At 43.1% G+C, this 27489-nt stretch overlaps 1 protein-coding gene across 1 annotated transcript in view; it reads right to left on the reverse strand.

The window, feature by feature from the left end:
• Positions 1–2681: 2681 nt before the first annotated feature.
• LOC308306185 (CD109 antigen-like) overlaps positions 2682–27489 on the reverse strand; it is a gene marked incomplete at both ends in the record, with an annotated part of 57506 nt that continues 32698 nt past the window's right edge. The window contains 7 exons of the mRNA XM_080751086.1: positions 2682–2864; positions 15404–15579; positions 16411–16513; positions 16970–17126; positions 18516–18646; positions 23047–23199; positions 26280–26476. Coding sequence (XP_080607212.1) covers positions 2682–2864; positions 15404–15579; positions 16411–16513; positions 16970–17126; positions 18516–18646; positions 23047–23199; positions 26280–26476 — 1100 coding nt within the window. The remainder of the gene's footprint in view (positions 2865–15403; positions 15580–16410; positions 16514–16969; positions 17127–18515; positions 18647–23046; positions 23200–26279; positions 26477–27489) is intronic.

Genomic DNA, 27489 nt, shown 5'->3' on the forward strand with positions numbered 1-27489 from the left:
TTGATCTACATATTGCAAATGACATATATGTCTTGGCGCTCGGGTCCACTCTTGAAGTGTTCATTATCATCAACGCACATACGTCAGTGGAATAACAGAGAGAGGGAGTGGGGGGCGTTTATTTTCACAGTCCCCTCCATTCATCAATCCAGTGATCTCTGCTACTGCAGCACCAGCCTGGCATGTCACATGTGTTTAAGCTTGGCAGGGGTGTCGCACCAAATCCTGGGCCCTGGGTACAAGGATTCACTGCAGGCCCCCGCACAATTATTTAGTGCTTTAACTGTTGAAAAATAACAGATATACAAGCTCACAGCGCGGCACCGAGTGCCGTGCTGCGAGCATCTGCTATTTTTGAAAAATCTTGAAAAGGTTTTTGGGAAAAAACTGTTTCTACAGTCAGTGGTGCTCAAACCTTTTAATATGAAGGAACCCCAACATGATACAGGTATGATACAGACCCCCATCTCAAAATATTTAGTTCCAGGGACCCCCCCCCCCAGAAGCAAAATCTTTGTCACAAATGTTTGCTTAAAAAATACATATATTAACTCTCCTACTGCCAGATTATTTATTTATTTATTGGGTCTGGCGCCATCAAAAAGCGGCTTACCTTTGCGACGTTATAGTAGATAGACAGACAGACATTTATTTATTTATTTTTTGGTTGTGCAATAGTGCACTTTGGTCTGCCAGGCAGCAGAGGGCGGCCTCATGCGAGAATGAATGTGAATTGTCCTGCTATGTGTTGCCGTACATTCAGAGCAGTCACTGGCTACAGAGCCTCCGGGCCAGAGGAAATCAACAAGGAAGTGAATTGTTCTCCGTTGATCTAACGCATAATGGATTTTTTACACCATCACAGCGGAAAATGTGTTTACAGTAAACGGCCGCGCGACCCCTCATCAGCTTACAGTCATCAGACGAACGAACCGAACGAGCGCCGTATTGGCATCGAGATTCTGTAAAAAATGGGGCGAGCGTTATCGTTCAAAGCGTGGGGAGAGTTAAAAGATTTGCACACATTTTCACGACTTTTCAAAAATAACAGATCTACAAGTTCGCAGCGCGGCACTCGCCGCGCTGTGAGGTTGTACATCTGCTATTTTTCAATAGCTAAAGTATATAAAACTAATTAAGGCCCCTCCACTTTGGGCCCTAGTAACTCAGTCCCACTCCCCCCCCCCCCCCCCCTTGTGACGCCCCTGGTCACATGTGTTTAAGCTGGGGGAGAGAGAGCACGGCCATGGCTGTTTCTGTCTGCACAGCGCAAATCACAGCAGTTGATCACACACGGCGCTCGGAAACCCGCACAAGGCAGGCAGACAGTGGCAGTGTTTGGGTACCCAATCAGGCTGCCGGAGGAACTCGTGCTGTTTCCGTGGTTTGGATCCATAGTAATAATAAGCCCCGTGTCAGTCAGATATGTCTGTGCAAACACATATGCGCCGCATGCGTTAAGTTCTCGCACACGTTCTTTCTTTTTGCCAACACACACACGGATGTATTCTACTTTTGGACGTTCCACAACTATATGTCCCTCTGATCCCTTCACCCTAAATGCACATATATTACACATACAGAAGCGATGGTGTCACCCCACTTCCACCTGTTTCTGATTACCGTAATTGGCCCATTGTGGTTGAGGAAATGTGTGACAGCTGAATCTGGGCTATAAAAACTGACCCGGGTGAAAAATGGACGGAAAACTAATAGCCAAGCTAGAGGCCTCTGTGAAAGATGTCCCAACTGAACTCAGGGAGTCCTTCCTCTGCGAGTGCAACAGCCCATGTTTAGTCTGTCTGCTACTGTGACTCATTCATTCAGTTACACGCACACGCGCACGCACACACGCACACGCACACACGTACACACCTTTACCGTAGTCACAGCTCACCGTGCCTGACCGAGTCGACAAGTCACAGCAAAGGTTTGAGGCTGGATTTGTGGAGGATGAGTCAAGGCCCCATACCGAGCCAGACACACCATCAATCAATCACTGAAGGAAGGAAGGTATACCGCGCTGTCACAAAAGCCTCTCCTGCTGATGCCTTTTCAGCACAAGTGAAAACAGCTTTCTTCTGCTGCGCTAAAAAGGCAAGGGGGCTTGAAAAGAGTTCATGTGGCCTTTCTCTGGGGGGGCGGGGGGATGCACTCACACTTTGCAAACATACAGTATATTGCAGGCAATCAAAGTATACAGGCCAGCTGTAAAACCATTGAGGGGGGAGAATGGAGGGGGCACAAAGAAAGCCGGAAATCTGCCTGGTAATAACGTCTCAATGGGGCTCATAATGACTTTAGTCGAGTTAAGTCCTGTGTAGACAGAGACTTATAAATATATTTAGATATACATGCTTGGACAGGTACCCTCGCCGTGGGTGTGGGTAACAATAAGAGGCACCTACGCCCTGGAAGGTGTGACCAGGCCAGGGTGTGAGTCCTGAATCATACAGACAGACAGATAATCAGATATACACTCCTCCTGGGCATGGATACTACACATGGTGTCTGTGAGTGCACACTGTACAAACAATACAGGGGCCTACACAAACATGCACTAACATACACACTCACACACACAGTCTACAGTGACACACTCACACACACAGTCTACAGTGACACAGCAGACATACCAGACTCCTCAAAACTAGAAACATTATGTCATCGCGGAGATAAGATCAGCGACGGTTTCCCCCGACGACGAATGGGAACCCCAGCGCTTTCCGTTGTTGTCCTGCCACCCCCGCAGCGTGGGGGTGGGGTGGGGTGGGGTGGGGTGGATGGATCAGGTCCCCAGGCTCCGTCTGAGCCGGGCCCGGCACGGCCGGGTCGCCGGGGGGTTGTGTAAATACACAGTCGGCCTGGGTGGGATGGTGGGAGCACGCGGAGAGTTTTCCATGACTCGCACCTCCGACTAACAAGCCTGCCCTGCCAAACAAAACGCATCACACCCCCCACCCCTTGATCACAGACACGCAGGGAGTCATTTACCGTAGGTTGTACCATTAAGGAGATGGGTCCCCCCCCCCCCCCCACACCACCCATCATCAATTCACATCATCATCTTTGTTTGTGCTGCTACCACCCCCAATCCCCTGGATTGGGTTTCCATATGATGTGGTTGTTTGGCGTGACGGTAATTCTTTCCTACTGATGTCAAATGGAACCGGGCCCACAGGGAGCAATATTCTGCCTGTGTTTGGACTTTTTCTTTTTCTATTATGACCAAAATGCTACATCAAAATGTGGTGGGCTTGCTGCAGAGGGAGCAACCTGACCACATGACCCGACATGGAGTGGCCCTGGGCCCAGAATGCAAAATCAAAAGAATTTGCTTGACTGTATGTTTTGCGACGGAGCACAGAAAACTGTGTATATATACACATTACGGGATAGCTTCGCTGTTACTACATGTCATCTGTTCGACAACCAACTCTAACCCTTACCCTAAACCTAACCTCCGTGGGTGAGTCGCTAACCCTCCCGACGCTCCTTCGTCGAACTGGCGGTCGTTCGAAAGAGCGAGATTTCCCCACACATTACAATAAAATCCTCCGGTGTTTAATGTATCCAATTGTAACTCTGAGGTTGCCAAATGGACCAAATGGGACCTATTGGAACCAAATGGACCCTTTGGTGCACTCTGGAGTTGAATTAACTGCATGCATGCGCTTTCATCTCAACCAGACTTTTGGAAATGTGAAAGTGAAATATTTTTCAGAACGGCAGCGGTTTGGTACACACGTCCCCTTCAGAAACACTTAAGCAACACATCCATTGCTCAAGAAAATAAGGAGAAAAAGAGTATCTTCAAAATCCCCTCCGCTTCCCAAGATGCTGTTCCGGCAACTGCAGGTTTTACTGAGCTGAACACGACGCACCATTCATCTCGCCTGGTGTCAGCATGTGTCCAACAACAATATTCCATGTTGCTCTAATGGCTGCGATCAGGGGAGGGGAGACATAAATTTATCATGCGCTCGTCTTTGTTTATCCCATCTTGCATCTCCTTGGTGACAGCTGCCTAGCCACTGTTGTCTTCTCGGAATGACTTTGACGTTACTGAATATCAATGAATGTCACTACTGGGCTCAATGGTTCCAGTTTATGAGTGACGGGCGGTCAGCGTCATGGACGTGGTATGGTCTGAAAGAGACTCCAGAAACCAGTGGTGGAAAAAAGTGCTCACATTATTTACTTATAAGTAAAAGGATCGATTTACTGCAATGTAGAAATACGCTGTTACAAGTAGTCCTAAAAGTCTGAAATTCAAAATGTATTTGTGTAAAAGTACAAAAGTGTTTATCAAAATGTACTTAAAGTACAAAAGTAGAAAGTGCTCATTATGAATTAGTCTTCAAATCTTTTCGAAAATTGCAGATCTACAAGCTCACAATGTGTCGCATCGGGTAATGTACTGTATGTTCTGTAATAATCTAAATCTACAAAGTAACTAGTAACTAAAGTGTTCAAATAATTGTAGTGGAGTAAAATTATAATATTTGACACTGAGATGTAGTGGAGTAGAACAGAAGTAGGACTACAGTACTTATGGTAAGTATGTACTTATAGTTACTTTACACCACTGCCAAATCGGAGCAGACAAGGGTGATTTCTGCACAGAGAAAAGTGCTTGGTTTCTTACTGTTTAGCTGTATGTTCCTGTTCACAACCAAATGGCGGAAGCATCATGGCAGCTCAGGTTGGCAGTTCTTTGCAAAGACTGTGGCCTCATTACAAAGGCTGTTGTGCAGTTCTGCAGAGGGTCATATTAAATGTATGTAAGATCAGAGCCTACAGCACATACTGTAGGGCCTATTGGGATACCAAAAGCCCTTTCCTTTCTTAAAAAAATAAGAATAAAACTAAAACACCATTATTACTCCTCCAAATGTCCCCATACACACACGCGCACGCGCACACACACACACACACACACACACACACACACACACACACACACACACACACACACACACACACACACACACACACACACACACCACTGTCACTCGTAACCCCTATAATTTGACCCTGTGCCCCCCCTTCCTTTTCCCTCTCTATATCTTCACCAAAAATGGCTGGTATACAAGCTCAAAACAACAACCCTGCACGATGCATTGTGAGCTTGCAGATCTGCTTTTGTCACCGAATGTTCACCCCCAGAGAAGGGATACGCTATATACGATTCTTGGAGTTAATGGCCTATACCAGGGGTCGGCAACCCAAAATGTTGAAAGAGCCATATTGGACCAGAAAACCCCAAAACAAATCTGTCTGGAGCCGCAAGAAATTATAAAAGCCTTATAAATCGTTGTTGTCGGGTGGAAACCTTGTATGTCCAAAACTTCGTTTTGTATTTATCATTTAAAAAATTAACTAAACTAGTGAAAACAGCCGATCTACAAGCACACAACGCCTCGCACTGCGAGGCGTTGTGTGCTTGTAGATCTGCTGTTTTCACTACTTTTGTGCGTCAGTCTTGTATGATGAAGCAGGACTTGACTTTGCGAAAAAAAGAAATAAAAATACTAATGCGAAACTTGGAGATACAAGGTTTCTGCCCAACAGTGACGATAAAAAAATCGTTAAAACAAAAAATACATTTTTTCTTTTTCATACATTTTTTAAAAAGCTCCAGGGAGCCACTAGGGTGGTGCTAAAGAGCCGCATGCGGCTCTAGAGCCGCGGGTTGCTGACCCCCGGCCTATAGAATTGGCGCTTTGTGATCCCCTCCAGGAATCCATTGTTAACACCTCTGTCACACAGCACAGGCGACATGGCTCTCTGCAAAGACTTCCACGACCGTGACGCGACCTCTGACACGGCAATTTGTTTAGGGAGCTTGACCTGTGACAACAAGATCCTTACCAGTCAGGGAGGGTCATCAATCATCCTTCATTATGTTAACAAGGTGGTGCCAGTTTAATGCCTCCATGTCGACAAATGGCCCTCAGAACACACACTCAGGGGTGTCACAACACATTCTGGGCCCTGGGTATAAGGATTCACTGCGGGCCCCAGCACAATTATTTTGTGCTTTAACTATTAAAAAATTGCAGATATACAAGCTCACAGCACGGCACCGAGTGCCGCGCTGTGAGCTTGTAGATCTGCTATTTTTGAAAAATCGTGAACATTATGTGCAAGTCTTTGAATATTTCAAATCCTTCTAAGTTTTTTTTGAAAAAAACTGTGTCATTGTCAGTGGTGCTCAAACATTTTCATGTGAAGGACCCCCAAAATGATATGTATTTGGCCACGGACACCCATCTCAAAATATTTAGTTCCAGGGACCCCCCAGAAGCAAAACTTGAGTTACAAATGTTGGCTTAAAAAGTACATATATTCAAAGATTTGCAAAAATAGCAGATCTACAAGCTCGCAGCGCGGCTGTGAGCTTGTATGTCTGCTATTTTTCAATAGTTAAAGTATTCAATAATAAAGGCCCCCTCCACCTTGGGCCCTAGTAACTCAGTCCCACGTCCCGTCCCCCCCTGCACACACTGTCATCACAGCACGATTTGACCATTGAGAGGTTTATTCTGTGCTAGAAACTGTCGTACGTACGAAGGTGTCACTCGTCGGGAGATGGAAAAAAGGCAGATCTACAAGCTCACAATGCATCTTGATGCAATCCCTTGAGAGCTTGTAGATGTGCTATTTTCTGACACGCTGTGTGCGGTCATTTCTGTCAAAGAAACTAAATAAAAAGATTTGTATTTATAAACAGATCTCATACAATGACAGACTAGTACGTGGGCCAACTGTACTTCCGGCTGTTATTTATTTTAGCCTCCTCTTTGAGTTTGCTATCAGAAGAACTACAAAAATGATTGCCAAGTCTGCCATCTAGTGTCCTGAAACTGACAGTACAGGGATAAAAAAAAATATCTTTTGAGTTGACAGCTGCTGTATAGGCTACTGACTGTATACACTGGACAAGTGAGTAATCACCACAAAACATGAAACAAAAAGAGGCATTGTACAGTTTAGCTGGAAAGTGTATGTCTGGGCCTTCTGCTGTGGGCTAGTAGTCCAGTAATTCTAGGAAAAAAAATCCACTCAGGTTGGAAACAATTGTGTTATTTAGTTTCTCAACTGATTCTGACAGGAAATTAGGTCTACTAGCCAGGATAAAAAAATCTACCATAATCTGCTCATTGCAAATACCCACAGTGGCCAAATCAAGTTGGGCTCCCATCGACTTTCTATACAGGAGGAAAATACACAGAAAAACATCTGCTTTAAGTAGGATGTGAGGGGTCTAACTAGGGGTTTGTCATGATGCTGAATCCATTGCAAGCATTTGTTTTGCACAAAAAACATTCCTTGGGCTAAAAATGGCCCCAGAAAATGATGGTTTAGTGATGAAAAGTGATGAGTCATCACTTTTCATCAGTTTTGTGGGCGTTTTCTGGGGCCAATGAATGTTTTTTGTGCAAAACAAATGCTTGCAATGAATTCAGCATCATGACAAACCCCTAGTTAGACCCCTCACATCCTGCTTAAAGCAGATTTTTTTTCGGGGTATTTTCCTCCTGTATAGAAAGTCGATGGGAGCCCAACTTGATTTGGCCACTGTGGGTATTTGCAGTGAGCAGATTATGGTAGATTTTTTATCCTGGCTAGTAGACCTAATTTCCTGTCAGAATCAGTTGAGAAACTAAATAACACAATTTTTATCCCAGACTATAGCTGGGAAGATCACTGGCAGGGGCGTTGCACCAAATTCTGGGCCCAGGGTACAGGGATTCGCTCACATTTTGTGCTTTAACTATTGAAAATAGCAGATAGGCACCGAGTGCTGCGCTGCGAGCTTGTAGATCTGCCATTTAAAAAAAAGAAATCATGAAACATTTGTGCGAATATTTGAATATTTCAAATTTAAAATGTTTTTTGAAAAACCTATGTTTCTATGTCAGTGGTGCTCAAACATTTTCATGTGAAGGACCCCCAAAATGATATGTATTTGGCCACGAACCCCCATCTCAAAATATTTAGTTCCAGGGACCACCCAGAAGCAAAACTTGAGTTACAAATGTTTGCTTAAAAAAATACATATAGCCTATTCAAAGATTGGCACACATTCACGACTTTTCAAAAATAGCAGATCTACAAGCTCGCAGCGTGGCACTCGGTATATCTGCTATTTTTCAATAGCTAAAGTATAAAATAATTAAGGCCCCTCCACCTTGGGCCCTAGTAACTCAGTCCCACTTTTCCCCCCTTGTGACGCCCCTGATCACTGGTGTGGCAAAAAGAAAAGACAAGATGTATACTCAGCGGATAGACATGTTTATATTCACCGGTGATGTGTGTGTGTGTGTGTGTGTGTGTGTGAGTGAGAGAGTGCACGTGCGTGCGTACGTTCTCCTCCCCTTGATGTTGCTTAGGTTCCCACAGGCCCTGTGCATGTGGCTGTGTGTGGTCACAGTGTTTGTGTGTGTACGTCAGTCAGGCCAGTTAACGGAGGGAGAAGAGACACACAGGCAGACAAAGGAAGGGGGCATTCTAGCCATGCTCAGCAGCACAGTGGGCAACCCATACCAACCCACTGGTGGTGGCATCACAGGTCACTGTAAGACAGGGGTATTCAACATGTTCAGGCCAAGGACCCCTTAGCTGAGAGAGAGATGAAGCAGGGACCCCCAGATTCCATATGGTTTCATCGTTTGACAGCACAATCATCAGTGTATTTTGGATTCATGTCAATTTGTGTTATCAGATATTTAACCACTTGAACCGTCAATAGGCCTACTTAATAAACTTGACCTTTCACTATGTATTTAGTCTGCTCTTTTTTCCCCTCTACACCAAACCTCTTTGCCAAAAATAGCCGATCTACAAGCTCACAACGCCTCGCAGCGCGAGGCGTTGTGAGCTGCTTCCACGACTGCTATACATCAACTTGAGACAATTAAGCACATTTAAACCCAGGAGTCAGCCACTTGCAGCCAACATAGGATGTTACACTAGAGCTGGAAGTATAAATCTTAATATTCTAGTCTGGATATCGCTTCAGGCGGCTTTGCACGTCTCCTCTTACTTACAGTGACGAGCATGGGTGTCACACCAAATTCTGGGCCCTGGGTACAAGGATTCACTCACATTTTGTGCTTTAACTATTGAAAAATAGCAGATATACAAGCTCACAGCGCAGCAGAGACAAAAGGGAGTTGGAGAGACTCCTGTTACTGAACAAACACTCTATACCAATGATTAGAATATAGAGCTTTAACCTTTTAACAAAAATCTTTGTTTAAAAAGAAAGAAAAAAACAATGAATAATAATGAATTGCATTTTTATAGCGCTTTTCTAAGCAAGTTGCGAACTCAAAGCGCTTACAATGGTCCATTCATTCATACATTGGGAGGTGAAGCGGCGAACAGTCAACGCCAGCGTCCTCACTTCCCACATTCACACACCAATGGTGGCAACTGTCAAGCTAACACCATTGGAGGCAACGCAGGGTTCAGTGTCTTGCCCAAGGACACTTCGACATGTAGACAGGAGTAGCTGGGATGTGAACCGCCGACCCACGGATCATTGGCCACCCCACTCTACTTCCTGAGCCACAGCCGCCACAGCCGCCTCACAACACTTATTACCTTTAACTCTCAGAGTTAGAACTTGATAAATTAACGAGGACTTATGTTGCTGGCAGGCAGCACCAGCAGCACCTTGTTCTTTCTGACAGCAGGACATTAAGGATAATGAATGATAAGTCCTGTGATCTACAGAATTCATTTGCTTGCAACACTCAAACTGTTTATTCTGGTTCAGCTCATCTTCTAGCCCCCCTCGAAAGACTGTTCTTACCATCTTATGATCAACAGCAAAATCAAGAACAGCTGACAAAATGCCTGTCTGATCACAGGAAGCTTCAAGGCTAGACTAAGCAGAGGTCTTCAACAGGGGGTCCCTAGGGGGTCCTCAGAGTTACTACAGGGGGTCCGCCAAATCTTTGTGTGATCATGTTTGATCGTTTGAACCCTAGCATCCCTATTCTTAGTGGAACATTAGCCAAGAAATAGCTGATCAACCTATCTGATTATAGTGGTGTCAAGTCTAAACTGTACAGTATAAGAAATAGTCCATATTATGTACATTTTTAATCTGCAACACAATTTTATACTATAAGTAGTGGGGGTCCCTGCTTCATCTCTCTCTCAACTAAGGGGTCCTTGGCCTGAAAAAGTTGAAGACCCCTGATCTAGAGATTACACTACTCTAAATATCACAACAGATTTTCTTTATGACCTTTATCTCACCAAGGTGAAGTTCTACGACTGTGTCATACAGTGTGTTCTATTAAAGTTCTACTAGACCAATACTAGGCTGACATTGACATACGATCACACTAATATTTGCTTACATATGTTCTATACGTTTGGAAATATTTAACTTTAACTTTTTCCAGTCAGTGAGCCTCGGCTTCTCCGAATTTGTCCATGGATGTCATCGGCTAGACTCTTTCAGAGCCATGCCATCTAATAAGGAAGTGAATGGTGGTCAAATTATGCTGAAATCTTGCAGAAATATGGAGACATAATGTTGTCTCTGTCGGGTGGAAACCCCATGTCCAAAACTGGGACTTTTAAGGATTCAAATAAACAAATGGCAAAAGTAGCAGATCTACAAGCTCAAAAAGCATCGCTTTGAGCTACGAGCTACGAGCTTGTGGATCTGCTACTTTTGAGTGACGCTGTACTATGATCAAGTAGGGCGTTCGTTTACAAAAAAAAAGAAGAAAAAGCTAGAATCTGGGGAGAAGCGGTTTCTGCCCAACAGCGATAGGTCACAGGCCACATGAAGTCCCAGATCCATTATTGGAACCAGTCCTGTTTCCCTATGGACAGATCTCATGACAGATGTCACCAAGAGATGTTTGTAGATATCCATCATACAATTTCAGCCATATGCCATTCTTTCCATGATTGCCTTATAACTTCAACGAACAAGCAAAAACAGAATGTCCCATCATGAATCGTCACCAACCAATCGTCGTTGTCGGGTGGAAACCTTGTATGTCCAAAACCGTTCGTTTTGCATTTATCATTTTAAAAATGATTTAAACTAGTGAAAACAGCCGATCTACAACCACACAACGCCTCGCGGTGCGAGGCGTTGTGTGCTTGTAGATCTGCTGTTTTCACTACTTTTGTGCGACGGCCTTGTACGATGAAGCAGGGCTTCACTTTGCGAAAGAACGTACAAATTTGAAACTTGGAGATACGAGGTTTCCACCCGACAACGACGCAATGTTAGCCAGTGATGTCCAAAACCTGTACAATCTCTAAAACAGGATTTGCATAATGTGTTATAGCTACTTTCCCCCCCATGTCTCCTAACCCCCAAGGAATAACTGCCAAATGATTGTTGAAAGTATAACAAATATGAGTTGCCAGCTGTTGAATCCAACACGTTGGAATTTGAATTCAATCAGAGGTGAGCACTGCTGGAAAAAAAGAAAAGATATATTGCGCAAAGATGAGATATTGCTTTGACCAAGCACTAAACTAATAAAACACTTTCTCATTTCACAATGCGTCAGTGATGTCAAACCTGCTCTGAATCTGGTGGGTGCTAAATAACATGTGTTTGACCCCCAAAAGTCAGCCTGCATTCGGTTGCCACTAAACCAGTGGTTCTCAACCTGTGGGTCGGGGGTCCCCAGATTAGTGTGCAACATTGTTTTCTCACTCAACAGTAAACAAAGTTAAGTTTAAGTGTATAGACTAGAGCAGTGTTTCTCAAATGGGGATACGTGTACCCCTAGGGGTACGCAGAGGTACTACAGGGGGTACTTGAGAGAAAATGGGAAATGATAAAACATTGACACGTGTATTTGAAAATGCTTCTCCGTAAAGCTTTAAACCAAATGAGTTATTTTCCCATCTACAGCCAACTCTTTCACCAAAAATAGCAGATCTACAAGCTCACAGACACGTTGTGAGCTTGTATATCGGCTAGCACAATTTGTAAAAAACAAATACTTACTGTTATTTTCAACATATTGATGTAAAAACTGGACTTTTGATGTAATTATTTTTTTATACATTTTTTTTGTTTGTTTTTTTGATTAAAGGGGATACTTGTATTCAGCAATCAGGAAAAAGGGGTACTGAAGCCCAAAAAGTTTGAGAACCACTGGACTAGAGGGTATATGCACATTTCTAAAGTGACAATTTAACAACTTTTTAATACCTCTAAAATGACAAATTAAACATTGGCCAAATTGTCAAATATTAGAGGCACAATAGAACTGTGTTAAACAAAATGTAATTCCAAAACTCTTAGTGCTCGTAGTGCGGTGGGGGGTCCCCAGTTAAAATAGGGGGTCGCGGCCTGAAAAGGTTGACAACCACTGCACTAAATAACACTACGTGGCAACGGAGAGCTTCATCTCACCCAGAATGACCTTGAAACTTGAAGTACTGCTCATCGTGTGAGATTTTAAACACAGAGGTATGCTGAGGTCTAGTGCACACAGTGTCCAGATGCTTCCACGACTGCTATACATCAACTCGAGACAAAGCACACTTAAACCCAGAAGTCAGCCACTTGCAGCCAACATAGGATGTTACACTACAGCCGGAAGTATAAATCTTAGTATTCTAGTCTGGATATCGCTTCAGGCGGCTTTGCACGTCTCCTCTTACTTACAGCGACGAGCAGGGGTGCCACACCAAATTCTGGGCCCTGTGCACAAGGATTCACTCACATTTTGTGCTTTAGCCTTTGGAAAAATAGAAGATATACAAGCTCTGCCGCGCTGCGAGCTTGTAGATCTGCTATTTTTGAAAAATCGTGAAAATTTGTGCGGAGTCTGAATAATTTCAAATCCTTCCAAGGTTTTTTTGAAAAACCTATGTTTCTATGTCAGTGGGGCTCAAATACTTTCATGTGAAGGACCCCCAAAATGATATGTATTTGGCCACGGACCCCCCATCTCAAAATATTTAGTTCCAGGGAACCCGCAGAAGCTAAATTTGAGTTACAAATGTTCACTTAAAAAGTACATATATTCAAAGATTTGCACACATTTTCACGACTTTTCAAAAATAGCAGATCTATAAGCTCGCAGCGCGGCACTCGGTGCCATGCTGCATGTGAGCTTGTATATCTGCTATTTTTCAATAACTTAAGTATAAAGTAGGCCCCTCCACCTTGGGCCCAAGTAACTCAGTCCCACTCCCCCCCCCCCTTGTGACGGCCCTGGCGACGAGGAAGATCAGGGGACACGTGTGGAACTGGGCAAATTGCACACTTTTTCATTTTGCTTTCCGTTGCCAACTGTACGCATCAGTTCTTCATCAAGTCATTAATATCTTGGAATGCGGCAGCGCTGACAGTGCAGGTGGAACATCTTGACAGTAAAGAACAGGGTTTCTGAAGTTTATTTTCCTAACATCAATGCTCATTCAAAAGAAACCAGTGTACGCTGATGACATGAAATACTAAAAGAAAGAAAGAAAAAGACTGACATATTTGATGCGTGAGGCGATGACTACTAATTCCCATTCATCCATCCAACACAAGTCCACCACGTTGTACTACAGAGAGAGAGAGAGTAGAGGTCACACGCGTACAAAACAAGCTCGCAAAAACTCTTCTTAGCGTCATATACAAACAATAATATATAAAGAAAATACATTTGACTTCAAAAATAAAAAATAAATTCATACAATACATTAGCTATTTCTGGTCAGATCAAATAATATAATAGAAATATATTTCTGTTAGACTCACACAATTTTCTTTGGGTCCTGTATCATGTACAGCAAGGTTCCCCAATTAGTTTTCCCCAAGGGCCGAATTATGTCTAGGGTACCAAGCCGAGGGCCACAGCATTGCAGGGGGCGACGGTGGCGTTCCCGCTACTCCAGCGACAGTTCAGATACCATCGTTGTCAGCCTGTCGGGTGAAAATCTTGTATGTCTAAAACTGTTCGTTTCGCAATCATCATTTTAAAAATGATTTAAACTAGTGAAAACAGCCGATCTACAAGCACGCAACGCCTTGCACCGCGAGGCGTTGTGTGCTTGTAGATCGCTGTTTTCACTACTTTTGTGAGACGGCCTTGAATGATGAAGCAGGGCTTTACTTTGCGAAAGAACGTACAAATTTGGAGATACAAGGTTTCCACCCGACAACGAAGATATACTAGTGTTGTTGCTGCTCTTATACCACCATTATTACTTGGGTTGGTGGGGGCCTGACAGTAGCCCCCCGCGGGCCGCAAATGGCCCGCGGGCCGCCTATTGGGGAACCCTGATGTACAGTATGAGCAGTGGTGCCATGTCCATTTTTTGTAAGTGACTTTAGGCTTGTTTTTCTGTAAAGTTGCTTTAAACATTGATAGTTGTGTTTTTTTTTAGACTTGTTCCTAAAGTGTAGTAGCTTATTTGGGCTTGCTATCAAATATTTTCATGTCATGGACCCGACCCTCCCTGAAAATATGTTGAGCCAGGGAGCCCTGCACCAGATTTGTGTTATGTTTAAAAAAATATTTCACATTTTATTATGGGGTTGAGCTACAAGCTCACAACGCGTCACATTGCAGCGCGCTGTGAGCTTGTAGATCGGCTATTTTCAAACAGCCAATAGTGCTCATTTTGGGCTTGGGGCTTTTCCTAGACCCAGTCAAGGAACTTTTAGAAGGAAGAGACACCAACGTCATTTTCGCTATCTCGCAAATTCCAAACGACAGATTCGTCGCACCATGGTTGCCAAACTGCAGATGGAAGTTCTGTAGAATGCACTGGAGTCAGTGGAAGCCTGGGAGCAGCTCATGAATAAACACCATTTCTGAACAATTGAGACCTTTATAACGTACTCAGCTCAGGAAAATAAAAGAAGGCATATCACACATTTTTTTCCTGCCGTGTTGATTTTAGATGTGTGCACTCTATCATTTTATAGCAGTATCTAAAGAGCACAAAGTATGTTTCTAAACGTGCCAAGTATCGCGAGACTACTCCTGTCTGGGAACCAAATCTCGTGATACTTCTGAGACAGAAACGATTATTATTTATTTACTGTTATTATTATTATTTCATTATGTACTGTGCACATCGAAAAGCAAGTGATTGTAAAAAATACCTGTGATATGTTTTCTTTTATATTCCTGAACAGATTATATGACAAAGGTCTCAGTCGTTTATTATAAATAGTGTTTGTTCATGAGCTGATCCAGCCGGCTCCATTCACTTGTCCTGTATTTCATCGCACTTCCGGTGCGAGTTTTGGAACCCATGGTGAGCGCCATGGCCGGTCCCGGTTGGTCACGTGTTTCCCTTCCTTCTAAAAGAGCTTCCTTGGACCCAGTCGCTCATTTCTCTCCCTAAATCGGGCAACGCCGTCATCAGGAGCCTACAGCAGAAAAGCGGTGACAGCGACGAGGAGGCCTCCTAGGCTGAACGTGCTCCTGGACTGAGATGAAAAAATGGTGGAGGATCCGCCGTGAAGGCCAATGCTGGCCCTGCAGCTGTTACAGTCTGTGCCGCAGAAGGTGCAGACCCGCACACTCTGCATCACGTCCGAGTTGTACGTCCTTATGGCCCTTCTTCCTGCGAGGCGGAAAATGATATAACGTTATTTATTGTAAACATGATTAATTTGTTAGTCACAATGATTTCCTTATTTTACATCGTGACTGTGTTCAGGGACGTGCTGGCCATTGGGAAAAGCGGGACAACTCCCGAACGGCCGGTTCATTCCCGGCAGGTCCAGACCGGCCATTAGGAAAAAAAATAAAAATAAAATGTCGGCCTTCGTTCCATTTTAAATTGTCACTGTCGGGCAGAAACCTCGTATCTCCAAGTTTCAAATGTATACGTTTTTCGCAAAGCAAAGCCCTGCTTCATCATACAAGGCCGTTGCACAAAAGTAGTGAAAACAGCAGATCTACAAGCACATAACGCCTCGCGGTGCGAGGCGTTGTGTGCTTGTAGATCGTCTGTTTTCACTAGTTTAAATCATTTCTAAAATGATAAATACAAAACAAACGGTTTTGGACGTACAAGGTTTCCACCCGACAACGACGAAATATAGCTCATGTACAGTAATTGGCCCACTGGCTTGTCACTTGTCATGATCTGAAATGGCAAATCTTTGAGTAGCAGCAACGCTACAGAGAGAGATCTCTCTCTATAGTGCGCAATGAGGGCCTCTCCAACTCTTTTTCCCGGGCTGAATCAGGGGCCCAGTATGTCCCTGACTGTGTTTGTATGCTGGTGACAGACAGGGAAGATGAGCGGGGAGGAGGAAGGGGAAGGGGGGAAGCTACTGGGACTGGAGTACAGTACATGCAGAACCGTACAGTAACATTCTCTGTGTTATATCGATTTGTAACTCTGAGAGTTACATAAGAGATCCAGAGACTGTGATTGGTCACTTACTGGGTTCATAGTAGTCGTACACTTGCACCGCGGCGTCCTTGACCACGGACACTCTGAAGTCTCGGATCATTTGAAGTTTAATGCACACCTCGGACGTGTTGAGCTACACACAGACAGGGTCAGGAGGTGAATGGTTGACGCCATTGACATAATAATAAAAACAAAATAATCATATTTTAACTGGGGACCCCCCCACCCTGACAAGCAAGAGTTGAGGCATTACATTTTTTTATAACACGGTTCTATTGTGATAATATCAGATCTACAGGCTCACTACATGTGAGCATGTAGATCTGCTATTTTCAGAATTTCTGCCTCTAATATTTGACAATTTGGCCAATGTTTAATTTGTCATTTTAGATGTATTAAAAAGTCCTTAAATTGTCACTTCAGAAATGTGCAGATACCCTCTATATACACTTATACTGTATGTTGGTTTGTTTAGTGTTGAGTAAGAAAAAAAGTTAATCATCTGGGGACCCCACCAAATAATTTTTGGGACCCCACAGGTTGAGAACCACTGGTAGATGGTTAGAATTAAGGATGTAAACAGACTTACTGAGTCCAGGTAGAGGCTCACTTTCCCAGGGGAAGTATCCACCTTTCTGATCAAAACCTCTGGAGTTTGGTCCAGAGGAGCCAGACTGAAGCCGCTTAGAAGCCCCACATCTATGATGGCCATGCCAGTCTGAGATACCCCTTGATTCTCCAGTAATCTGGAGAGAGAGAGAGAGAGAGAGAGAGAGAGAGAGAGAGAGAGAGAGAGAGAGAGAGAGAGAGAGAGATGTTGATGACATGAGTGTAGACATATTGTGTACCGATTTGCATGATTTTAGAGCAAAATTTGTAGAAGTGTCCAAAAATGTGTTTGAAAAAAATCGTCCTGATGGTGGCGCTATATGGGACAGATCCATGTTGAAGACATGAGTGTAGACCAAGTGTGTACCGATTTGCGTGATTTTAGGTCAAAATGTGTATAGGAGCAGTGTCCAAAAATGTGTTTTGCAAGAATCTGCCTCATGGTGGCGCTAGAAGAGGGTCATGTGAGAATTGATGGGTGGAGGTTGTGGTTTGGCGATGTTGTGGAGTAGTAAAAGTATGGAAATTGGAACTACTCGAGTAGAGTACAATTTACTTAAAGGGGAAGACCACCCATTTTCAATATTGAACTATGTCATTAATATACCTTAGAGGAGTTGCGTGGAAATAGAAAAAAAGTTCCCCCCCTTCTGTGTTGCCTAGAACTGGAGGACTGACTTTGGGGTTTGTATTGTAAAGTACAATGTGTGATGTCATCAAGTTGTACTTTACAATACAAACCTCAAAATCAATCCTCCAGTTCTAGGAAACACAGAAGGGAGGGAACTTTATTTCTATTTCCACACAACTCCTCTAAGGTATATTAATGACATATTTCAATATTGAAAATGGGTGGTCTTCTCCTTTAAGTAAATGTACTTTGTTACTTTCCACCACTGAGGAGGAGGAGGAGGAGCAGGGGCGTCAATTGGGTATGGCAGGGGTATGCAGCTGCCATACCCTGGGTCCAGGGGAGGGAAATAAAAGTTACTTTTAAATATAAATCCATGAATGTCTCTTTGTCTATCTGCGCAGTAAAATAACTACAAATGCAAAAATTATAAAATGTCACTTTAACAAGGTATTATAATCATATTCTCCACACTTGTATTCTCCCTATCTTGACAGAATGGTATATTCCCAGGTTCCGCAGGTCAGCTGCACAGGTGCAATGCATTATTTAATTGTGTCACGTTTACTAACATGCTAAGTTTAGCTGCACTTGAACAACCATTCCAGGCTGCCATATCCAGCCCAAGAAACCGTAGAAACCTGTGTAAACTATTTTTTTTGTTTTTTTTAGATATTGTGAAAATAGCCGATCTACATGCTCACAACGCCTCGCATAGCCGATCTACATGCTCACAACGCCTCGCAGCGCGAGGCGTTGTGTGCATGTAGATCTGCTATTTTCACAATAGAACTGTGTTATACAAAATGTAATGCCTCTTATCCATGAGGACTCCCATCTTTGCCATACAATAGCTTTTGCTGAACTGACGCCACTGAGGACGAACAACACTTACCTGGTGCATATAGACAGCAGCATATGATCGAGGTCGTCGTCGGAGTCAAAGACGTTCACGTTCAAAGAGAAGGCCTCGTTGTCCATGCTCTGTGCAAACGCCCTGCTCTCCAGGTTGTAGAAGACGTTGATCTGGATCGAATCAGTAACGTGTTTAAAGTATGAGCGTTTCGGGCAATATGTTGATGGAATCGTGCACTTTATGATTGAAGCATGAAATTTGGCACACACCGTTAGAACATGCCATATGGAACATGTTTGGCTATAGGGACATCGCAGATTTGTCTTGGGAAACTTGTGGGAACCAATCAAAGTTGGGCTCTCATAGGCTTTACTATACTTAAAAGAATACAAAAAATAAATATGCTTTAAGTAGCGTGTGAGGGGTCAAACTAGGGGTTTTTCATGATTCTGATTCCGATGCAAGCATTTGTTTCGCACGAAAAACATTCCTTGGGCTAAAAACGACCCCCATAAAACCATGGTTTAGTGATGAGTCGTCACTTTTCACAGTTTTGTGGGGGCCATGTTTCGGAAAAGAATGTTTTTTTGTGCAAAACAAATGCTTGCATTGGATTCAGAATCATGAAAACCCCCTAGTTTGACCCCTCACATGCTACTTAAAGCATTTTTTTATTTTTTTTATTTTACTGTAGTAAAGTCTATGAGAGCCCAACTTTGATTGTCTTCCACAAGTTTCCCAAGACAAGTCTGCAATGTCGCATATGGCATGTTCTAACTGTGTGCCAAATGTCATGCTTCATCATAAAGTGCACGATTTGTGCACAAAACACTCGGACAATTAACGCTCTCGTTGCAATCAATTAAATCTCTTTGAAGGTCCCTGATGCCATGGTCTCCATAGACTTCCATGTAATTCATAGTGCACGGATCATGCACGCCCATGCCTAGATCATGCACCACGTGTGTGCACGCTGTTCACAGCTTTCAAACAAAAAAATCCGCTTGGAAATCCGTTCAGGCATTCATGAGCCATTATGTTTTCTTCAAATGTAAACAAACATGGCTGCCATGTTTGAAAGATGGGTTTGGTATGGGGGTTAAACATGCAATTTCGCGATCGCGATCATGCCTAATAAATTTGTTTAGGTCCAAAAAACATTTTTGGAATGTTTTGAAAAAAAAATATATATATATATTTTTTCTTCAAAAACGGCCCAAACTCGGGAAACTCAGGGTTGGCACTGAAAGTGAACGTGGTGGTGGTGTCTCCACAGTGCGAGTCCATTTGCACAGCCCGGGACACTTTATTGCCTGAAGGTCCCGTGGACCGCTGTCACAGGACCTTTATGAGATCTTATTACCTGACTCTGTGCAACTCGTTCGTCACGTATAAGCTGCTAAAAAAGTTAGACAATCTGCCAACTCACAACACGCTGCATCGCGATGCATCGTAGCCTGAAGATCGTCTATTTTCAATGCACGACACCGTCGTATGACGTGTAAAGAAAATAGGGCCTAAGAGGTTAAAATGTCTTGAGCACGCTCGCCCTTCCACACATGACAAGAAAAACTAAAGCTGGTTTTGTTTTACTGATTTCACCCCATGCAGATCATAATTTTTGACTCGAGGCTTTTAGGCGGAAAACACAAAACACACACACACACACACACACACACACACACACACACACACACACACACACACACACACACACACACACACACACACACACACACACACACACACACACACACACACACACACACACACACACACAAAGAAAACATGTTGTTTTAGTGGGGTTCTGGGTCTGTGTGGACGTCCACCTCTGAACAGTGGAGCTGAAGACTGGACCTTTCAGCACACAGCCCTCTGTGATGCTATCTGGACATGCTAGACGCACAAGAGTACAGAACACGAAGGCAATGCCTTCCAGATGTTAATCGCTGAATGGCTGCAGCTCATTACAGCACTGCATCTGACTGCATTGACCTGTTTTGCATTTTGCCTCTCAGCAATAGTATGTGTCCAGCACAGTGCAAAGCAGTGGTTCTCAACCTTTTCAGGCTGCGACCCCCAAAATAATCATATTTCAACTGGGGACCCCCTCACCCTGACGAGCACTAGGAGTTGAGGCATTACATTTTGTTTAACACGGTTCTGTTGTGAAAATAACAGATCTACATGCTCGCGACGCGAGGCGTTGTGGGCATGTACTGTATATCGTCTATTTTCACAATTTCTGCCTCTCATATTTGACAATTTGGCCAATGTTTAATCTGTAATTTTAGAGGTATTAAAAAGTTCATAAATTGTCACTTTAGAAATGTACATAAACCCTCTATACACTGAAACTTTATGTTGGTTTGTTTACTGTTGAGTGAGAAAACAATGTTGCACATTAAGTTAATCATCTGGGGACTCCCCAAAATAATTTGGTGACCCCCCTGGGGGTCCCGACCCACAGGCTGAGAACCACTGGTGTAAGGGACATACAGCAGTGGTTCCCAAACAGTGGGTCTGAACCCATTTGTGGGTCACCGAGCAATTTTTATGGGTCACCACTAGAGAAAAAACAATATGTATATTTTCCTACATTAAAAATATATATACATTTCAAAGGATTTTCCACTCTCCGCAAAATATATATATTTTCTTAGATTAGTTTTTAAACAATTAAAGTACGATCTACAAGGTCACGCGATGCGTTTTGAGCTTGTAGATCTGACATTTTCACTAATTTTGGCTCCCGTGCAAACAATTACACAGGATTGTTAATATAACTCAGAGACATACATACGTGTACTGTACATACGTACTCATTGTTTACATTAAAACAGCAGTTTGAGCTCTGTGGTGTGATATTTTTCTGTAACATGGATTGGATACCTTTAGTGGAGTTCACATTAAAGCTGAAAAGTATTGTTTCAAATTTGTTTTCTGCATTTTCTGCATTGGGGTACCCATAAGGGTCCATTTGTACACTTTTACTCACAATTAAATAAGGCCAGATTTAGCTTTAAAGTATATTGTAGCAGCAGAAACATGGTACCTTTTCTAAGCAGTTGTAAAGTACTAGAAGTTCGGGCTCCTTCGGCGCCCTCATTCTAGGCTCGCACCCTTCGGGTGAGAGCAGCTGTCACTCAATGCAAACATGCACGGCAGTCATATACATGAAGAAGCAAAAGACAAACGAGCACACACACACTGACACACACACTCACACAGAGACACAGCCCATTTGTAACGTAAATCGCGTTGCCGGACAACTATGGATCACTCCGTCATGACTGGCTGCTCTGCGTGAGGCGAAATGTTGTGAAATTGAAATAAATGCGGTTCAAAGAGTGGCATGTTTAAAATGTGGACAGTGCAAAATGTTCAGGTTTGTTTGACGTGGTGGCTATGTTTGTGAGAGGTGTTGTGAGAGAATGTAGCTAAACATTCTACTTTAGTTTTGCCACCACTTGTGTTGCCACTTGCTGGATTGTATTATGCTGGATAACTACCTGAAACAAGGCGAATCCTCTTCCTTCCATGTAAAGATCTATCAGCAGGTCGTTTTCGGCGTCAATCTGAAAAGGTTAAATCAGAATAGATACTTCAGCTGTTCAATCCACATGGAGTCCTCCATGCTTAAACAACATGGTTTGTGTGTGGATGGGATATTGACTAGGATGTCAATATTGTATCAAAACCGTGATATGAGACTACATATGGTTCTGCATATCGTAATATGATGATTTGGCAAAACTGATGCCTTCTCCTGGTTTTAAACCTCACCTGAACCTTATTTTATACTTTCAAAATGTCTTTGAAAAATGTAAAGACATTTTATTTGATCACAATATAATTGATATCGAGGTATTTTATCACAAGAAATATCATGATATTTCGTCCATGTCATTCCTTCATTAACCCATTTAGGCCTGAACACATTATTACGCAATATTTTATGCTTTGAATATAAAAAAAAAAATAGCAGATATACAAGCTCACAGCGCGGCACCGAGTGCCGCGCTGCGAGCTTGTAGATCTGCCATTTTTGAAAAATCACGAAAATTAGAATTTTGACCCGATTCTATAAGTGTCTTTTGAATGAAGATTTTTGGAAAAAACCTAATGTTTCTATGTGAGCAATCTGGCCAGCCATCGTCAAAGAAAAGGTCCTTTTCACTTAAATGCAGCTCAGTTAGTCTGTTCTTGAGAGACTACTACGTCAGTGGTGCTCAAACCTTTTCATGTGAAGGACCCCCAAAATGATATTTATTTGGCCACGGACCCCCATCTCAAAATATCTAGTTCCAGGGACCACCCAGAAGCAAAATTTGAGTTACAAACGTTCGCTTTGAAAATTCATATATTCAAAGATTTGCACACATTTTCACGACTTTTTCAAAAATAGCAGATCTACAAGCTCGCAGCGCGGCACTCGGTGCCGCGCTGTGAGCTTGTATATCTGCTATTTTTCACTGGTTAAAGCATTCAATAATTCTAGGCCTAAATGGGTTGTTAATTCATTCATTCATTCATTCATTCATTCATTCATTCATTCATGTCCCATCACCTCTTGCTGCTGGTACTTGAGGTAGGTGGTTGCGTTGATGCTAAAGACAGATGCAGGAGCGGAGGGGGTGGTCATCCTCAGACGCAGGTCGATGGCACTGGCCCCGCTGATGGCAGCGAAGATGGCCAGGGCCTGCAGAGCGATCACCGTGTCCTGGGAAACACACACAATGCGAGGTCAAAGAAATAAACACCCGTTTGTATTTGTGCATAGGGCTGTCACAATTATTACATAATCGTCTAATCGCAATTATTTGACATAATCGTGATAATTTTTCATGATCGTCATAATCGTTTCCATGTTGAAAAATGTTCATATATTTAAAAGAAAGTCAAAAATAGAGGAAATAGCAGATCTACAAGCTCACAACGCGTCGCATCGCGACGCGTTGTGAGCTTGTAGATCGGCTATTTCCACTATCAATGTTCTTTTTTAAGTGTAAAGTTGTCAAATATGACAGTCATTTCTTTGTATATTTAGGTTGTGTGTCATCTACCATGTGCAACTTCAAAGCCTAAAAGCCACACAGAATGTAATTGTCCACGACAAAAACACAATTAAATCGTTAATCACAATTATTTGAGTGACAATTAATCGGCATGTAAAATGTCCTAATCGTGACAGCCCTATTTGTGCATAGTCACAATGAGGCAGCTAGGTCATTTTCTTACATTATACTTAGGTGCAGGCACGTGCACACAGACATCAAAGGGGGCTTGCCCTTTTATCCGTCTGTAAAAAGTGCCCTCTCCAGACCATGAATCATTTTTACTATGGTAAAAAAAAAATGCAAATGCCCTCTTTCCATGCCATACCTGAAGCAAGCATTCAAGAGAATTCCCTTGTCCAAACTCTCCTGAACTTGAATGCGGCATCTTATGTTGAAAGAATTGCCCTCGCTGTGTAAAAATCCATGCCACATCTCCAGTATTGCCTTTTTCATGCTCAAGTTTAGTGTGGTATCAAGTACCGAAAATAGCCGACCTCCAAGCTCACAACGCGTTGCAGCGCGACGCGTTGTGAGCTTGGAGGTCTGGTATTTTCAATATTTTCGCCAAAAGGCCCTTTCAGAAATTTCAGCCCCTGCGCCTCTAACATTATCTGCACGTCCCTGCTCAGGTGTCCAGAAAGCCCCACCACATGATGTACAGTATGACAGAAACTCTTATCTCCATATTTTATAGCTATAGTTATTATTATTATATTGTTTTTAAATTGCCTATTAGAGTTCATGCTCCGTACAGACCATCTTCCAGAATTTATCTCTGTTTTTTTAAGAATAAATACTGCACATCCCTTTCAATTTCTACAAAGTACAGACACACAAAATGTAATACTCTCCGCGAAACCTATTTCACCCTACACAGACTAGACAAATTTGATGACAAATCCTCCACCGTGTGCCAAAAGGTGTTAGGTGGCCGAAGCTAATCTTCTCCATATGATCTGGAGCATTCCAAAGGTTGTCTAGAGGTTGATCATAGCCATCGATTGAGACACTTTGTCTCAAAGTTTGATATAGCTTGAAAAGCGTGTGACCCCAGAACGTGCAGTCGTGCATCCTAGAAGATGTTGAATGTCGTCTGTGTCGGCTGTAAACCTCGTATGTCCAAAGCTGTTACGTTGCAGGATTCAAATTCAAAGACAGCAAAAGTAGCAGATCTACAAGCTAGAAACGCCTCGGTTCGCGCCACATTTCGAGCTGGATCTGCTACTTTTGAGTGACACTCACACTCTAGTATGATCAAGTAGGGTTTATTTACGAAAAAATATAGTTTTGAATTCTGATGAAATTCAAATATGGTTAATGGAGATAAGAGGTTTCTGCCCGACAGCAATGTTATGCTTGTTGACGTGTGTTGATATGTTGATATGCTTAAAATGAGTGATCGTGTTATTTTGAATTGATTTTGATTAGATTTTGTGTTACTCGCCAGCACAGCTGTAAAACGAAATAATAAATAAAATGGAGGGGTGAGGGGCTGTTATGGGTCAAATGTCTTGCTCATGGACACACAGACATGGGTGGACTAGGAGTGGAACCGACAACCTCCTGATTACCAGACGGCCTCTCTACCAACTCAGCTGCGGCTACGTGAAACTTTCTTGCTTCGCCAAAACCTCTTAACTTGACCCTGGCAAAGACGACTTGACTGGAGTCTACAGATTAACGTCTCACAGTCTCAACGTCTCAACGTTCCCACCCACTGTGGTGGAAATTCAGATCAATCAATAATCAATGAGAAAATGAGAAGACAAGACAATGTATTAGGTGGTGGTGGTTGTGCTTATTGTTTACATGATATCATGGACAGAAGTACAGTCAGCACTCTGGTCAGTGGTAAAATAGTTCTGCCAAGAAGAATTGTCAGATGCTAGAGTAATACTGTGTGGCTCTAAGGGCTCTGGGACGAGCTGTACCATAACAAGATAGGCTTTACCAAAACACTAGCTACTCAGTCCTAGTGAGACATCTAGACTCTTACAAGCGTCTAGACACTTACATATCCTGTATCAATGATGTATCATAAGAACTAGATATTAACACACATAATCAATCATGATAATATATAATCTACTACACCACATTTGGTGTGGCCTATACTGCTTTTAGATTGTCTATTTGTTGCTTTGTGTTGTGATTTAGGATCATTGAATCATTCCCAAGTTGGGGTGTGAGGGGGGCAGGGGCAGTTGTTTGTTTTTCATCACTTTGCTGTCTACTTTATTTTATAAAAAATGAAACATTTCCAATTATAAGACATTTATCCACTCAGTCGCTTTAGAGATAGTGTGGCCGTCTTCGGAATCACAAGGCTGGATCCCTGGCTGCTCTTGGCTGGGTGTTGAAGTGTCCTTGAGCAAGACACTGAACCCCTGCTTCTGAGGAGCAGGTTGGCCTAGCACGGTTTCCTATGCCGTCGGTATATGAGCAAGCGTGTAAATGGGTGAATCTGAAATACATTGTAAAAGCCAACTACCCTATAGTCTCCTATATTCTACACCGAATCTCTTTGCCGAAAATAGCCAATTGGACAAGCTAACAAAGCGTCAATGTGTTGTGAGCTAGTAAATCTGCACTTTTCCGAGAATGATCAACTATTTCCAGCAAATAATCGTCTGTTTTTGGCAACTATTCGTCTATTTTGGGCAAATTATGATATGCCCAGCATAGGTATAATCGGGTCAAACAAAAAGAAAAAGAAAAGCCTGTAAAAGGCCTCTATCCCTACCTGTGTGGTCCCGTAGCCCCCCAGATGATCCCTCTGCTTGGCCAGCCACTTCATGATAGAGATGCCTTCCACCACTTTGCCACGCTGAAACAAGGCCAGCAGCACGTACGTGGACATCTCGATCTGCGCTGCCGAGCGAGACTGGCTCTCGTCCGTCATCAGCGGGCCACTGGCGGTGGTCCACAGCATGACCCCGTCTGGCGTGACAGGGGGGAGAAGGAAATAAATCATGAATCGATCGATACAAAAACACATTTCGTACTTTAAAATGCAATACAACGTTCTTGAGATTAAACCGCATCCGTGCTGCGTGCGGTAACCACAGGGGTGTCGCTCCAAATTCTGGGCCCTGGGTAAGGATTCACTGCGGGCCCCCCATGAATGTTCTTCATAGGGGGAGTGGGTTTCACCCATTTAGACTGGGAAAGCATTATTACGCATTATTTTGTGCTTTAACTATCCGCGCTGCGAGCTTGTAGATTTTTGAATAATCTTGAAAATTTGACCATTTCAAAGCCTTCAAAGGTTTTTTGAAAAACCCATGTTTCTATGTCAGTGGTGCTCAAACCTTTTCATGTGAAGGACCCCCAAAATGATATATATTTGGCCACGGACCCCCATATTTCGTTCCAGGGACCCCCCAGAAGCAAAATTTGAGTTTCAAATGTTTGCTTAAAAACACATATATTCCAAGATTTGCTTTAAAAAAAACTTTTTAAAAAATGTCGATCTACAAGCTCGCAGCGTGGCACTCGGTGCTGCGCTGTGAGCTTGTATATCTGCTATTTTTCAATAGCTAAAGAATAAAAGAATCCCCCCCCCCCCCGTTGTGAGTGCCCAGGACTGATAGAGTAGACATGCAGCAGACGCTCATGCACTTCTGCCCGCTAAACTTCATCCAGGTGCTGGACTATATCCAGCATTTTAAATGTTTTAGGTATGACTTTAGACTCAAGTAGACTTTAGCTCTCTTGGCTGCTACGCTCTGGAACCGTCTCCCCCAATCAATCAGAAGAGCTGACTCAGTGGACTGCCTCAATCAGCACCTGTAAACATCTTTATACAGTACTAGGGCAGTTGTTCTCAAACACGTTTGGCTCCGGGCACCCCCTCCCCTGTAAACACGTTCTTTCCATCCGCGGCACGGCACCCCTGAATTACGTCGTTACTTTAAAGCACCTTACATTTGTGTCACATTGTGGTACGTAAA

Source organism: Nannobrachium achirus (genome assembly GCF_963921795.1).
Source record: "Nannobrachium achirus genome assembly, chromosome: 20".
Taxonomy (NCBI): domain Eukaryota; kingdom Metazoa; phylum Chordata; class Actinopteri; order Myctophiformes; family Myctophidae; genus Nannobrachium; species Nannobrachium achirus.